The following is a 16,434-nucleotide window of genomic DNA, read 5'->3' as shown; positions in this document are numbered from 1 at the left end:
AGCCCATTCTCTAGTAGATCTGCATCTTTATTCCCTTCTTTCCCCTAGGTTCTTCATGACCTTTTTTTTTTTTTAGATTCCATATATGTGTGTGATCATACGGTATTTGTTTTTCTCTTTTTCTGACTTACTTCACTCTGTATGACAGACTCTAGCTCCATCCACCTCACTACAAGTAACTCAGTTTCATTCCTTTTTATGGCTGAGTAATATTCCATTGTATGTATGTGCCACATCTTCTTTATCCGTTCATCTGTTGATAGACACTTAGGTTGCTTCCATGTCCTGGCTATTGTAAATAGAGCTGCAATGAACATTTTGGTAGAGGCCTTTTCTACTTTCCTGTTTTCTGGTGAGTTTTTAACATATTAGCAAGACAGTTAATTGTCTAGAGACACCCAGATTTACTGGAGAATTTCCAAATTTGATGACAGATAGATTCCTAGGAATGCCCGGAATAAAGCAAGCATTTTGCAACATTATGAGCATCAAACTCCAACATTCCTTCTGGTTGACCTCAATGACCCTAGAACATCATTAATACAGCTCCCACATTAGCTTCAGGGATACTGGACAAGTATTATCATGTGCTTAAATGAAACAATAGGTCTTGTTAAAGTACTTGTTTTTTCCTCTAGGCGAGTGTGAATGATTAAACTGGTACCTAAATCTTAATGTTAATTTTAAAAGAGTTTTAATAGTAAATAAAGTAATATAGTGAATTCTATCAATTGGTATCTCTCCCTGATTAAAAAATTAGTGGAATAAGTTTATGTTGACCCTTCTGTTATCCCTGACCCCAAACCCCCTTCATGTGTTTAAATGAGGGGCTATCTTGTATCAGGAGATATTAGAAAATTAGTACAGTCATCCCTCCTTATCCGCAGGCCCTGCATCCATGGATTTAACCAATCAGGGACCAAAAATATTTTTTTAAAAATTCCAGAAAGTTCCAAAAAACAACACTTGAAATCTCCATCCTTCAAAAATACGTGCATTGCATTTACTTTGTATTATGTATTTTAAGTAATCTAGAGATGATTTAAAGTATAAAGGAGGATGTGTGTAGGTTATATGCAAATACTATGCCATTTTATACAAGGGACTTAAGCATCCTTGGATCCTTGGTGTTGGGGGAGGGTCTTGGAATCAATCCCCTGTGGATACTGAGGAATGACTGTATGTGTTTGTATTATCCCTAAAAAGGTTCAGATTGTGCTTGTGCTTGTTTAATAGGACACATATAATGAAAGGAAAGTCATTTTAAGCACTAAGACTTTCTGAGGATAGTGCATATGTGAGAACTGACTGTGTCACTATTTTGAGAATGTCATGGTTTAAATTTAAAAAGTAGCACAATCTGTTAGAAAATTATATATAACTTTATGTCAGTAAACCTGAAGGTTAAATAAAATGGATGATAGTCAAGGAAAATAGGAAAAATAAGTAGCACAATCTGCTACTTTAAAAAAAATTTTATTTTATATTGGAGTATAGTTGATTAACAATGTTGTGTTAGTTTGAGGTGCACAGCAAAGTGATCCAGTTATATATATACATGTATCTATTCTTTTTCAAATTCTTTTCTCATTTAGGTTATTACACAATATTGAGCAGAGTTCCCTGTGCTATACAGTACATCCTTGTTGGTTATCTATTTTGAGTATGGTATTCATCACTAGAGGATCCTTAAGGTCTTATCTAACTTAAAGATTCTGTAGTTTTATGATAGTGTGTATGATAAAGGCAAGAGTTTCCTGGATTAGGGTTGCTATATAAAAAAATAACCTAATTGTTATAGAGGTTAAATATCAGACTCAGAATGAAAATAATATATAATAGTATTTGAAAATAATATCAGAAGATTGTATTAAAGAGATAGATACTTCTTTCATTTCAACATATTACTCTGAGAGAATTTCCTGACTTTGAGACAAATGAATAGAAAATGTAATGTATATTCTGAGTTTAACTGAAACTTCTCACCAAGTTAGGGACTCAGTGATTTTATTCTTTTCAATATCACTGACTTCAGAAGTAATAAAATCTTTGACATGCTTCAATTTCTGTCTCTTCATAATTTTGAGAGAAATTTGTATCTTCTAGCATAATTTTATTTCATGTTATTAATAAGGATTTTTCCAAGAGTAATCATTTCTGCAAAGAAGAGAATATAATGAGATATTGTGTCAAGAGCCATGCTAGAAAAAGTAAAGAAGAAGAATAAAAATTAGAATAACTATTACTGTTTTCCCAGAAGAGAGAAAGTCAACATTCTGAGAATTCTCAATAAATCAGATTATAAAACAAGTGGTACGTGACATATCAAATTTTCGATGACATTGAAAACTCCTGAATTATAGAAACCTTATATTAAAAACCACAAAACAGTTTGGGATTAAGATACAAGAGGATATTTTGACTCTTAACAGCGTTAGCTTTGTTATTTTTATTATTTAGAGAGTTGTATTATTTTGTGAGAATTGGTAACAATGTTTTTAAAAACCCAGTGCTTGCTGTATGTTGTTATGAGATTCAGATATGAGCTGTGATTTTAATTTTGTACCTTTTACACTTACACACACACACACTGATGCAAACACAATCTTAAAGATAAATAGGCAATCCATAAGTGTTTCCCTAAGTGTTTAGAGGTGATGAGAGTTATATTTGAAGACAAAGAAAGTAGCTTGAATCTTGAAAAAAGCGTGAGTTGAAGGTATCAAACTTTTGGTTTTTATACTGCTCAGAGCAGTTAAGAAATTACATATAGTTAACATGAAAAAATACAGTCATCACCTTAAAATTTTACCATCTTACTACGCTTTGTCCAGCCCTTCCTGTTCTTATTAATAGCGTGACTGACATACCTGATTATGGTGATCTGGAGAGCCTTTAGAAGGACCATATCCAGGTTGCTATTTTATTTAAAAGCCTGACTACGTACTTTATCTCTTCAAGACTAACCATTAGTTTAGGCATTTATACATGCCAATAAAATTGATACTTTTGCTGGTCCATACATTCAAATGCTGAAGGTTCAGTTAATACTGTTACTGCATTCCTTAGGGTCCTTTCTTCATTTTTTACAATAAGATGTTTCCATTTAAAGTTGTACTATATCTGCTCTGGAGTGTACCAAAGTGTGTCAACTTATATAGCTTACAGTTTTGTGACTAACAATCACAGGAATCTCATATTCACCACACACATTTTCATTTGACCCACAGAACTTGTCTGGCCACTGGTGCCCTTTCCTACTCTTTTTACTCACATTCCAGTCACTCCACAAGTATTTAATTGAGCTCCTGCTCTAAATCAGGCACTATTCTATTTGCAGAGCGGCATCAGGGAACAAAGCAAACAAAAATCACACCTCACTGATTCACTTTGTTATAAAGCAGAAACTAACACACCATTGTAAAGCAATTATACTCCAATAAAGACGTAAAAAAAAAAAAAATCACACCTCATGAGCTTATACAAAAGGAAGTTTAAAGTACCCCGGACCTCCTTTTGGCAAAAGGCATGGATAAGCTCGGTACAAAGTACAAACACTGATAATCTGTATGAAGAGACAGTATAACTGTGAGTCTTAGGAAGAGAGTAGGGGACCAGCCTCTCTGATTTGGTGCTGAATTTGGTTGCATGAGACTCATAGGCATCCCTTTGTATCCCCTCTTCCTCCTGGGCCTTCCCTCTGTCATTTTCTGTGCTGCACCCTTCTTATTTTTTTTTTTTTTTACCTCCAAACATTGGAGGCTCTGGGACCTTTATGCTTCTGTATTTATGTTCATGCTGGCTAATTTCATTCAGGCGCATGATTTAAAAAATTATCCATATGCTTATGAGGCCCAAGTTTACAGCTCTAACTCAGATCTCATCTCTGCACTCCAGGTTTTTTTCAGTTGCCTACATCTCTACTGGAGATGAATTGGCCCATCACACTTGACCTGTCGGAAGCAGAACGCCCAACCCTCCCCTCTCCCCTCCCCACACATTTTGCTCCTGCCTTGGGCTCTCCCCACGTGATTGAATCCGACCACTATTCACCCAACTGCTCACACAGTTGCTCACCCAAATGATCGTGGAGTCAGCCTTGTCTCCTTTCCCCGTCACCAACATGCAACCCATAAGCAAAACCTCAACATACATTCTTTTTTTAATATATGTATAAATTATTTATTTATTTTTGGCTACGTTGGGTCTTCGTAGCTGCACGTGGGCTTTCTCTAGTTGCGGCGAGCGGGGGCCACTCTTCATTGTGGTGCATGCACTTCTCATTGCAGTGGCTTCTCGTTGGGGAGCATGGGCTCTAGCCGCCCGGGCTTCAGTAGTTGTGGCACGTGGGCTCAGTAGTTGTGGCGCACGGGCTCTAGAGTGCAGGCTCAGTTGTTGTGGCTCACAGGCTTAGTTGCTCCATGGCAAGTGAGATCCTCCTGGACCAGGGCTCGAACCCACGTCCCCTGCATTGGCAGGTGGATTCTTAACCACTGAAGCACAATCCAAAGTGCTTGCTCTGGTTGCAAGGCTCTAGAACCTGTTTCCCTCCTCTCCACCTTACATTCTCCTTCTTTCCCCTGAATTTTCCCACATCAGTCATCTTGACTTCCTTGCCTGGACCACCAGGTTCATTTTCTGCCCCGGAAACATGCTGTTTCTACCACCTGGGCCCTTCTCCCAGTTATATGCATGGCTTGTTCCTTCACTTCATTCAAATCTCTGCTCATGTGCCACCTTCTTGGGGAGGCTCTGGTGACCACTCACCCTATTACTCTATCCTGTTGCTCTAATCCCTATTCCCTGCTTTATATATTTTTACTGAGGCCTGACATTATGTTACATACTGATTTATTTTTTGCTTAATAGTTCATTGTCTGTGTCCCCCATTAAAATGCAAGTACCATGAGAACTCTATTTTGCTTATTATTGGAATTTAAGAGTACCTGGTATTTAACATGTATTTATTGAGTGAATGAATAATTAAATGAGTAATACTTCTAAGGGCTGTAGTATTGTAGAAGCCCTAGCACTGCCACCAGTCAGTAGACAGGAGGAGCATGACAAATTCTGCCCTTCTGTTGATTTTGTCTTCATTATTACCTGGAAGTTCTGAGATTCAAAGCACGAGATTAATGGAACATTTTCTGAAAGAATTCAAGAGTCTCAGCAATGAATACCTTATTATTTTTTTCTTATTTGCATCATATCACTAAACTGGTATGCCCACATTCTAAGGCAGTTATTTCCATGTATATTTCATTTGTTCCTTTTAGGGTCCTTTTGTGTATAAAGAATATAACATGCTCAAATGTTTTCAAAACTCACATTTAATTAGGAGTTTTTAACCTAAGGACCAGGGAATGACTGTATATATTACAAATAGGAAAGTATGGAATGAGGAAGTGATGAGTGTCAGACTGTATTGTGAGTGGTCAAATCATTTTGTTACTTTGGATTCATATTTTCTTTTTTGTATCCTTATCACAAAATAAAATATGTGTACTCATTATGTGATTCATATTTCTGTACTTTGTGATGAAATATGCCAATCAGAATGGCTGAGTTTCATCTTATTTTCAAGAAGGGTCACCCCCGTTTCAAATATCTCATGAGTAATGTTTAACTTATTCAGCCTCTGATGCTTTTTTGCATGATAGTTTGGTACTACTTTTTCACCAAAGATGAACAACATTCAGGCAAATTAGTTCATGTCAATGCAGTTGAATTCAGGCAAATTAATGCATCTCAATGCAGTTGAATGCAATAAGAAAGCTGATATACTTGGGGTAATTAAAAGGGAATTAAATTTATTAGACTTTTAGCCCACCTCATTTCACGAAGAATATCAGCTGACTTAAAAAGTTGGCATACAATATGACTTAAAAATAAGGTGAGCTAGTATGGAGAGGAGGATATATTTGAAAAATCCAGTGAAAATTCTTTAGCCTGAGGCAGTGCTTTGAATGCTTCTTGAGTATGTCAGCTATTTGATGAGACATGCTTTATTGCTTTTCTACTTACATTCGCATAACCACTTTTAAGCAGAAAAACTGCATGATTTTAAACTTGATTATCAAAAAATCTGTTGAATTGAGTTATCCTTACTGAGCTGTGCCCTTGACTAATTTTTGGAACACAAACATTAATAGAAAAGAAGAGCATTGAGAAATTCTCAGGGCAATTTATGCAGCTTTTTGTTTCCTCTTTAGGAAATGATGCAACATCAATTGTCAACTGTCTTCATATTTTGGGTCAGACTTTGGATGCAAGGTAAATGGATACATTTTTATTTAAATCAATGAGTGTAATAATGATATACAGGAATAATAAGAAGAACCTAGTGTCTTTATTCTTTGGGATTGCAATAAAGACTTTAAGGTAGGTGAAAAGAATATCTTTTGTAAATTAGTAATACAACGGCCTTTTATTATTTTTATGATCATATATATATTGTTATTTAAATTTTAAGTAATTTCTGTAGCAGCTAGGTATGTAATTGAGGGTTGAATTGGGACTGTATTATGTGAGGTAAAAATGATGAGCTACAACTCTAGAGGTTTTATTAGCCTCAAGGCATGGTGGTAGTTCTCCATATTTCTAATAACATTTAGCTTTATAGGAAATATGAAGGTTTCATTCTCATTTTATAGATGAGTAAAGTGAAGCTTAAGATTGCATAGTAAGTGTGGAAATATACCAGTTTCCAAGTCTATGCACTTTCTACCCTGCACTACTATTAAAATGACCAGAAATCCAAATACAAAACCAGTTTGGTTAGCATGATTGATTCAGCCTTTAAGCCATACATTTAATTTACTTATTATCCAGGATACATCTAAATAAAAGTTCCTAAAAGTCTTCTACAGAGAATATGCGGTGATACTCTTGAATTATCCATTTTTGTGTCTAAAAGTTTATTTGAGGTGTTTTGTATAATAAATGAAGAAAGGAGATGCTACCATACACCTTCATTTTCTACAAGAAATGGCAGCTTTAGAATGTCACTTCTCTACAAAGTTCAGCCTTCAGAGCTTATTTTGAAAAGATTGATTGTTACCCTTAAGGTAAAAAAAAAAAAAAAAAAATCCATATCATTCTTTAACGTGGTTTAGCCGGCATTAAATGTTTCTTTCACACCTATAGCCTCAGAAAACATTCTAGTTTTGTTGGATTTGGGATGAACTAAACTGACTCAGGAGCTGGGTTTCTTAGTTATCAAGTAAATATTCTCAATATTTGAGATCACAGGTGGAAAACGTAAAGCATTAGAACTGCCGTTTGCTCCAAGGTCCTAATTAAGTTGACTACAAAGGCATTTAGGAAACGTTATGCATTTACGGAGTGCTATTGCTGTAACTTCAAGTATATAGGAAAGAATTATTTCAAAGTGGATTTAAAAAATTGAGTTGACTGAGTGAATGTCATCATGGACAAAAATAAATACGATGTAGAAGCATGTTTTATTTGTATTTCACATGCTCCTCTCACAAGATATAAGCTGTCTCTTCTTTACTCCCTAGGACTGTGATGAAGACTGGCCTGGAAAGTGTTAAAAGTGCACTCAGAGCTTTCCTGGACAATGCCGCAGAGGATCTGGAGAAGACGATGGAAAATCTTAAGCAGGGCCAGTTCACCCACACCCGAAACCAACCCAAAGGTGTTACTCAGATTATCAATTATACCACGGTGGCACTGTTGCCAATGCTGTCATCATTATTTGAGCATATTGGCCAGCATCAGTTCGGAGAAGATCTAATATGTATGTAAATCTATTACTTAGAGTTTCATTATCTACATAGTACAATCAGAAATTAACAGCCACATCATCGAGGTTATTCAAACACTGCTTATACATTAAAATGTGTTTTTTTTTTTTAAGAACACTTTAGGTTGACATTTGAGTTACAAAACCAGAACCATTCTTAATAGAGATAGATCTCTGAATCACATGGATTCACAGAAGGGACCAGTAAGATACTGGTTATGGACAGTCACGCCCACATTGTTGACATCCAAGTTCCAAATTTTACACTTTCTGTGGTGTCTCTTTCCATGGAAATTTTCTAATGCAGTTTCACCAAAGGACATGCAGCATTAAATGTTTTCAGATTATTTCTGAGTCAATGCAGGTTGTTTCTGCAAGCTATCCTACCAATAAATTTGAAGACTGCTGAGACAAATTCTGTATCTAAATAGCTGACCTACTAGGGTGGCTCAAATATCGTTTGTTTATAGGTTTCAGTCTCTTTTCATAGGGGATTTCAGCAGCCGTTTCTGGCTGGAATTCTGTGGTTATTAAAAATATCCACAGAATGCCCAAGGTTGCATGGAAAAGAAACCACATGACCTAAGTTCCTGCTCTCCTGCCTGTATGAACATGAAAGATGATATGAGCCCTTGTCTACCAGTCAAGTGGGTCTTGCTTGCAGACCCACCCACTCAGACTCTCAGTGTTGTAGGTCTCCCCGGTGAAGTACAGCTCTGTGTAAAAACCACCGTTGTTCATCAGTGAATGACATAACCACTAGTTTCAAAACATTGACATTGACACTGCTTGAGCCAATGGGAGGATTACTTACAGCCCCATGTGGACACAGAAACAAATATGGGGGATGAGGAGGATTTCTCCATTCATGTCATGGTGTGTCCTCTGGGAAATGGTAGCAGAGTTGGCATTAGAAATCCAATGTTCTTAGTTTTCTTTGCCTGTTGAACATGTTTATTGGATCAGAGATCATCTAAGAGGTTTTACTTGATTTTCTAGCTTTAAAAGCTCCAAGAGTGACTTACTTATGCCTTGAACTTCAGGTCATTTCAGAAATAAATGATACACCCCGTTCTCTAGCATTCTTATTCTTGTTCATTTGAGAGTTAAAATAAAAGGTGCAGTCTTTATATACCTTTGGAACAGGAGTCAAAATGGACCTGTCCTCCCAGATATCCTTGTGCTTAGTTTTATTCTTGAAGAAATCCTTTATTCTTATACCTAAAGCAATTGTTCCTGATAATATTCTGTCTGTATAATCAGAGCACAATTCTTTAGAATGCTTTCAGCTCCTTCAAGAAAAGAATTTTGTTTGAGAAAAAGGTCTTAAATTTCATTTTATGTGTGTGCGTGTTCTTGTATTGCTTTTTTTCAAATATTAAAATGTTAGTATGCCTTTAATATGGAATTTTGTTGTTAGCCGAAACTTTCTCAGGACAGTGTATTGATAACAAGTGTTTTTTTTTTTAAAGTGAGATTCTCTTTTTCCTTAGTGGAAGATGTACAGGTATCATGTTATAGAATTCTGACTAGCTTGTATGCATTGGGAACCAGCAAGAGTATTTATGTGGAAAGGTAAGATTTTAGAAGTTTAACTTTGTATTAATAGTTTTTTCGAGTGTTATGATTATTTATTTCAAGGGTCTTCACTTTATAACTTTTTCCTTAATTATAAACTAAACAATCAGATTGACATATTGAATTCCTTGGGAGTAATTAGACAATCTTTAAGCTAAATTTGAATTGATATAATAAAAGACAATTACGAATTATGAACAAAAAGTGTAAAGCCATAGTGGTAAAGCCTATATTTAATATAAAGTTTAAACTTAAAGTGTTAATGAGGCTTACGAAGGAATCTGCTAGTACAGTTTCTAATTCTATATTGGAAATACAAAATAAGAATGAATATAGGCAGTTAATCTTTTCATGTTCTCAAGTTCAAGAGGAGAAGATTAGCAGAGTCAGATATTGTGGACAGGTCAGGTAAGATAAGGTGTCCCCACTGAACTGAACAAGAGAGATCACATGGGCAACTTCTGTAAGATTTCTGTGGAAGAGAGAAGAGAAAGAGGGCTTTTTTAAATGTTAGAAGAAATAAAAAGACATTCTAATAGAAGACCAATAAATGAAATAAATAAGTCAAAGGATATTCTGAGAGAAGAACATTGAATAGATGTAAATTCTCCCCAAATTAATCTTAATTATAAAGAATTTCAAGTACGAATTTGTTTTTTGTTGAACTTGAAAAAATTTTTAAAGTTCATTTGAAAGAATCAATGCATGAGAATCAATGCAATAAAGTTTTGAGAGAGAAAATTAGAGTAATAAGGGCATTCACGTGGCCTACCAAACATTAAAACTTAAAAAGCAACAATAATTAAAATAAAGTGACAATTACAAAGAGGTAGGAAAGTAGATCAATGGAAAAAGATAATTGAGTTTACTCTGAATATTTTTAAAGTTTTACCTGCATTTTAAGTTAAACTATCAATAGTTTCATATGATTTTTATGGTTATAAAATATTTTATCCTAAGGAAGTATTATAATTTATTGAAATGTTCCTTTATTTTTGACATGTAGGCTCTTTTCTCTTTTTCACTTACATAAATAATTCTAGATCTATGTTCATAGTTTTCTGTGTATATTTATTTTATTTCCTTTATCAGAATTTGGAGATCTAGGTTAAAGGGTATGCATGTATTAAGGGTTTGTGATACACATTTTACTCTCTTTAAAAAAAATGATTCAATTCATACTTTAAAGTTTTACAAGAGAATTCTCTTTTCCTCACATTTCTCATTTCTGATTATTACCCTTTTTTACTATTTATAAATTTATTAGTTGAAAGTAAGATCCTATTTTTATTTTCAAATGCATTTTCCTCATTACCAGTTACTAGCTATTTGTGTGTGTGTGTTTACCTTACCATTTGTACTTATTTTATAAATTGCCTTTTCTTATTTTTTGTCCATTTTTCTATTAATGTATTATCTTACTGATCAGTAATAACCATTGTATTTGTTAACTATTAACTTCTTGCCTGTTATTTCTCCTGCTTTTATGACTTTTAGCATTTTTTTACTTTTATATTGCTTATATACAAATCATTATGTGCAGATAGTTTTATATGACATGAGAATTTTGGATTTTTATATAATCAGATCTAGCAATTATACCATACGTGTTTCATCCCCTTAGTTTCATGATTTTAAGAAGTTCATACTATACCCTTAATAGCTAGAAATTCAAATATTTATTCTCCTAGGTTTTTCATGCTTTCAGTTGTTTAGATTTACTTTTTAATCCTTTTGTTCATTCAGTAAATACTGATCAAATGTCAGGTTCTGGGATACAACAGTGAACAAATAGATCCCTGCTCTCAGAGAGCTTATATCAAGGGAGAGAAACAAAACAAGGGAACCGATTAACGTAACAGGGGCAAGTTATTGTGTGTGAGTTGGCACACAGTACAGAGAATGACACGGGGTGATCAGGAATGCATCTTTGAGAGCACGGCTTTTTAGACTCAGAACTTTCTCTACGCAACAGGAAACAGGTAGAAGATAAGTAAGGTGTAAATAGATCTGTGTGTAATAGCCTTCATTGTCTCAGTGAAGTCTGACTTGAGTCTTCAGCCAGATGACAGTTGAAGAAACAAGTGTGAGAAGCTTGAGGGAGGCATAGAATGTCTGAAATGATTGTCTCTGGAGTATGAAGGGATTTACTGGAAATGAGCCTTTTCCTGTTTCTCTTTGGTGTTATGTAGAATTCAAATTCAATTTTTTAAATCGTCCACCACGTCTCTAATATAATGATTTACTAAATATTTCTCTTATTTACTGATTTAAAACAAACTCTTCATCATATACTAAGTATATTTGCTAGGTTATATTTCTAGAATTTCTATTCTGTTCTAAATTATTTGATTTTTAAATGATTAGAGCAATACCATCTAGCCTGAATTGTTAGTATTTTCTAATACATTTTAATATCTGGTAGTCCAAATTCTCTCATACCTCAGCAGTTACTGTTATTGTTGTTTCTACTCTTGCCTGGGTATTTTTCTTGATAGAATTTGGGATCTTTCTGTTAGATTCTTTTTTTTTTTTTTTGCGGTACGCGGGCCTCTCACTGTTGTGGCCTCTCCTGTTGCGGAGCACAGGCTCCAGATGTGCAGGCTCAGCGGCCATGGCTCACGGACCCAGCCACTCCGCGGCATGTGGGATCTTCCCGGACCGAGGCACGAACCCGTGTCCCCTGCATCGGCAGGTGGACTCTCAACCACCGTGCCACCAGGGAAGCCCTCTGTTAGATTCTTTAAAAAGATATATATTTTTTCAGTTAACTTTGCAATTATAAAGCGAGTTTGGGAGAATATAAAAATAAAAATTTGAAGGTGAGTAAAAGGTATTTTGAAAAAAATGACACTATACTAAAAAAAAAAAGTAGTTATTTTAATACAGCTCATCTAAAAGAAAAATTGCTATTTCCAGAAGAGCAACAGAAATGATCAGAGTTGATCTGAGTTACTAATTGAATTTATATCTTAAAGTGAACTATTAAATAATTCAGATGAATTATTAATGAAATAAAAGGACTAGCCCAGTCACATGTCTGGAAATAGATTATCTACTTTGGGGTCATACATGAAACATTTTAGGCTATTAAATTCTTAAATAAAGTATTTCTCATTCTTTTAAAACATTTATTGAACCCATATTGTGTGCCAGAAATTTTGCAATTCTGTATCCCTGTTTTTAGGTAAGGAAAGAAAAACTTGAAAAGAGTAAGTAATTTTACTATGGTGAGTGACACAGTGTTAGGACTACGATCAGGACTTGGGTCTGTCTGAATCAAAGCCCATGCTCTTTGTAATTTCTTGATGTCCTAAATTATCTTTAGTAATGAAATGTTATGAAATGTTTGAATTGAACTTTATCTTATTCAGTGTCATTCTATGAAGGAATATTTTCTCCTAGCTGAATATATATCTAGTCATTTTTAATTAAAATATTAGATAATCAGACAGTGTTAATTTTAAGTATTATTTTTTTCAGTGAGAAATTTAAAACTGTCTAAGAGAATTATGTAATCTTTTCTTAATTTGATCCATTTTATTGACTTTTAAATAAAATACATATTCAAACTCATTTAAGGAGTTCATAATTTGCTGAAATAACTCTTACATTATTCTATATTTAATAAACACTTAACATGCCAGTAAAGCCTTGGATTAAGTAGGTAACTGAGGGAGAGAGAATTTATATCAGTGGCAAGGGAAGCCTTGAATAAATTCATCACAGTCTGATTCCCTTCCTTCCCTTGAAAATGATAAATTAATTTTAAGTGTTATCAATAGTTGTTAGGATCTAATATGTCCTTACATTTCATAGCTACCTTGAAATTACTTATACATGGTAAATTTTCAGAAAGTTTTATTTGTATGTTGTATTAGTACTTGAATTTTAAAATTTTTATCAAAATCCATTTATTCACGTGGCAAGAATTGTTCCTTAGGTCATCATGTTAAAAGAAAGAAAGAAAAAAAGTAAAATGTCCAAACTTATGAGGGAATTTACAGGGCTTGGGGTTTATTTTCCTTGTTGTTGTTATTTTTGTCTGTACTGTTTTTAACTTCTTTTTAGCTGACAGATAATTTAGGTGTGTTTTTTTTTTTAATGGCAGGGAATTTGCTATTGAAAGCACATGATGTTTTGCAATATAGAAATTGGATTTGAGGGTTAGTTTTTATCAGTAGCAGTAGCACTATGATTGTCCTTCTTTTAGGTTTACCTTTCCAATTTTAATATAACTTCTTCAGTTTTTCACTTAGAAGACTTAAAAAATATAAGCGTTTTCCACTCATAGGCAACGTTCTGCATTAGGAGAGTGTCTGGCTGCCTTTGCTGGTGCCTTTCCTGTAGCATTTTTGGAAACTCATCTCGACAAACACAATGTTTACTCCATCTACAATACTAAGTCTTCTCGAGAGAGAGCAGGTAACACAGAAGCATGTGCACTACTTGATATTTGAAGCTAAAACTTAATGACATTTGTTGTGTTTTCTGACCGTGATTTTTTAATGGGCTATTTTAATTTATTATCTCCATGTTATTTGTTCTTAGGTGTTATTATTTGGAATTTTTTGGAATGCTGTATACTATTTCCGTAGTGTTTCTGAAAGAAAATTAGTTTAATTTCTGCTAAGTCAATGAGCCACAGACAAATTAACCCTCTTAGTAATAAGACAGAATAATCAGCAGATATGGAAAAATAGGTCAATCTGATTTCTGATTCAGTTATCTCTTATAGGTAGTCAGTAAGTATATGGTATTCTTATTTGTTACAGTTATAGATTTGTACCTTTCATTTCTCTTGGTTCACCGGGTATGTCTATCTTATTGGAACAGTTTTATTCCATGTGATGTTTTTCTGATAGTTTGGTCCTCTAAGTCTGATAAAGTATATTTTATTTTAATCATTTTCCAAAAGCCCTCAAGAGTTTCCCCAACTTGAACAAGAATTATTAGCTGTTCACAAATGCATACCTCTCTGTTGATGAGATCATTTCTCTGTGTAATTCATGTCTATATGGGAGCTACTGGTTACACTGATTTTATAGTGAATTTTTCAAGTAAAGAACCTCTTAAAAACTTGAATAATCGTTATTTAATTTGCCTAATTTATGATTCGAATTTCACATCACAGAGGAAGTTAAAGAAAAATATGTTGAATATAACTTAGCAATATTTTTCTACATAAGTTGCACAATATATTTGTAAACAGTAAAACACAGTTGAGTTTGGATTGTTAATTATCTGTATAAGCATGTCTTATTAAGTTGTGTTATTAAGGATTTTTGATTCATTAATATTTTTTAATGAATCAAGAATGAAGCAGATTGTTATTTTGTTACAGGTAAGGAAATACACAGAGCAGATAATTTCCCCGCTTATTTTCTGTAATACACCGTTTGCATAACAAAGGAAAGGAATTGCATTTAATGATTCTCCTTCATTCATTTTTTTAGTCAAGTCATTCAACAAATGATCATTGGTAGATGGAGAAGATGGTATATACAAAGATAAGATTTGATTTTTTTCTTCAGGGAGTTTTTAGTTGCAGTAGAGGGAGAGAGACTGGTGAATATATGTGATAGAATTCAGAATAAAGAACACTGGGGACACAAAAAAAGCAGTTTGAGCTGAGAGCACCTGGGAAGACTTAGCAGAGTTTGTACAGATGAGCCTTGAAATTAGGAACACTGAAAGTCTGGTACGTTAGGGGAAACTTCAAGTACTTTGAGGTGGCAGTAGCTTTCAGGGAAGAAAGAGAAAAGATGAGGCAAGAATGGAAAGCCAAGAAGAGGCGAGGTAGGCTTCCTGTGTCAGGTAAGGAGTGGGGACTGTACCAGGGCAAAAAGGATCCTTTTATTGACTTTAAAAAGGGGAGTAACATGAGTAGCTTTGCATTTTAGAACTCCATGATGGCAGAAATAAGGAAGACGAATGAGTGTGCATCACCAGTTAGAAAATGATTGTGGTAATGCAGAAGAAATCTAATTGGGCAAAACCCCTTGGATGTAGTCTATAGTGAAGAGGTTATGAGAAATCCTAGAGGTAGAATCATCTCCTGTAGGAGATGAAGGAGCATCACAGCCTAGAATTTCTCCCAGGTTTCTAGCCTGGGTGACTCATTGGATAATGTTGTCCTCACGAGATAGTAGTGCAGGCTCAAGAGGTAGATTGGAGAGGAAAGGTCAAGTTTAAATTTAGACCTGTTATATTTTAGTTGCTTTTGACACATTCCTTATGAGACACACAAAAAAACTTTAGGAAATACGGCCTTGAGAGTTATTCTCTTACAGCAGAAGCCCATAGGAATGGCCAGAATTGCCTAGGCAAACATATAAGCTGAAAAAGAGAAGTGAGTTCAAGATAAATCCCTAAAGAAAACCCATATTTAAAAGTTCAGCAAGGAGAAAAGAGTTAGCAAAAGGAGACTGACAAAATTCAGAAGAGAGTCAAGAAACACTGAATGCACTGAAGTTAAGGAAAAGGGGGATTTTAGGAAAAGGAACTTTGGTCAGTGATGTGAAACGCCCTTGAAACACTTAGTAAGATAAGGATTGTAAAAGAATAAATTTGTTCAGTGGTGAAAAGCAGAAGCCTTCAATTCTGTGGCTAGGAGAGTACCTGGAAAGGTAAACAGTCTAAGAGAGAGCTGAGCATGTGTATAGGTTTGCTGCGGAAGAGGCAGTAGAGAAGAAGGAGTTGAAAATACATTCCTGAGCAAGGCAGCTGCTGGAGGGTAGACAGCATCAGAACACAGGTGAACCATGCATAGGGACCTCAGAACTCCTGCTGAAAAGGGGAACAGACGTGAATGTGAGACCAGACACACAAATCCTGTCCAGATGAGAGCAGGCAGTTCGAAGAAGAAACATCTGATATTCCTAGAAGGATCGGTCATTTGCTGATCTTCAGGTGGTTGGGTAGGGACTCGGGGGAAAAGAAAGTTTGAAATAGCTGCCATGGGAAAAGGGAGAGGCACAGGGAGCTTTATTCAATATCCTGTGATAAACCATAATGGAAAAGAATATAAAAAATGAATGTCTGTATGTGTATAACTGAGTCACTTTGCTGTACAGCAGAGAGTGGCA

The 16,434-nt window shown here is 34.8% G+C and overlaps 1 protein-coding gene across 2 annotated transcripts in view; it reads left to right on the top strand.

Annotated features, from left to right (window-relative positions):
* RYR2 (ryanodine receptor 2) overlaps nucleotides 1-16,434 on the top strand; it is a gene marked incomplete at both ends in the record, with an annotated part of 724,637 nt that overhangs the window by 584,892 nt on the left and 123,311 nt on the right. For both annotated transcript variants that reach the window (XM_079725493.1, XM_079725494.1), the window contains 4 exons: nucleotides 6,213-6,273; nucleotides 7,524-7,762; nucleotides 9,262-9,343; nucleotides 13,641-13,771. In XM_079725493.1, the coding sequence (XP_079581619.1) occupies nucleotides 6,213-6,273; nucleotides 7,524-7,762; nucleotides 9,262-9,343; nucleotides 13,641-13,771 (513 nt within the window). The remainder of the gene's footprint in view (nucleotides 1-6,212; nucleotides 6,274-7,523; nucleotides 7,763-9,261; nucleotides 9,344-13,640; nucleotides 13,772-16,434) is intronic.

This window comes from Hyperoodon ampullatus (assembly GCF_949752795.1).
Source record: "Hyperoodon ampullatus genome assembly, chromosome: 1".
In the NCBI taxonomy this organism is placed as follows: domain Eukaryota; kingdom Metazoa; phylum Chordata; class Mammalia; order Artiodactyla; family Ziphiidae; genus Hyperoodon; species Hyperoodon ampullatus.
Note: the sequence above shows the minus strand (reverse complement) of the source record. Positions and strands in the feature narration are given on the sequence as shown.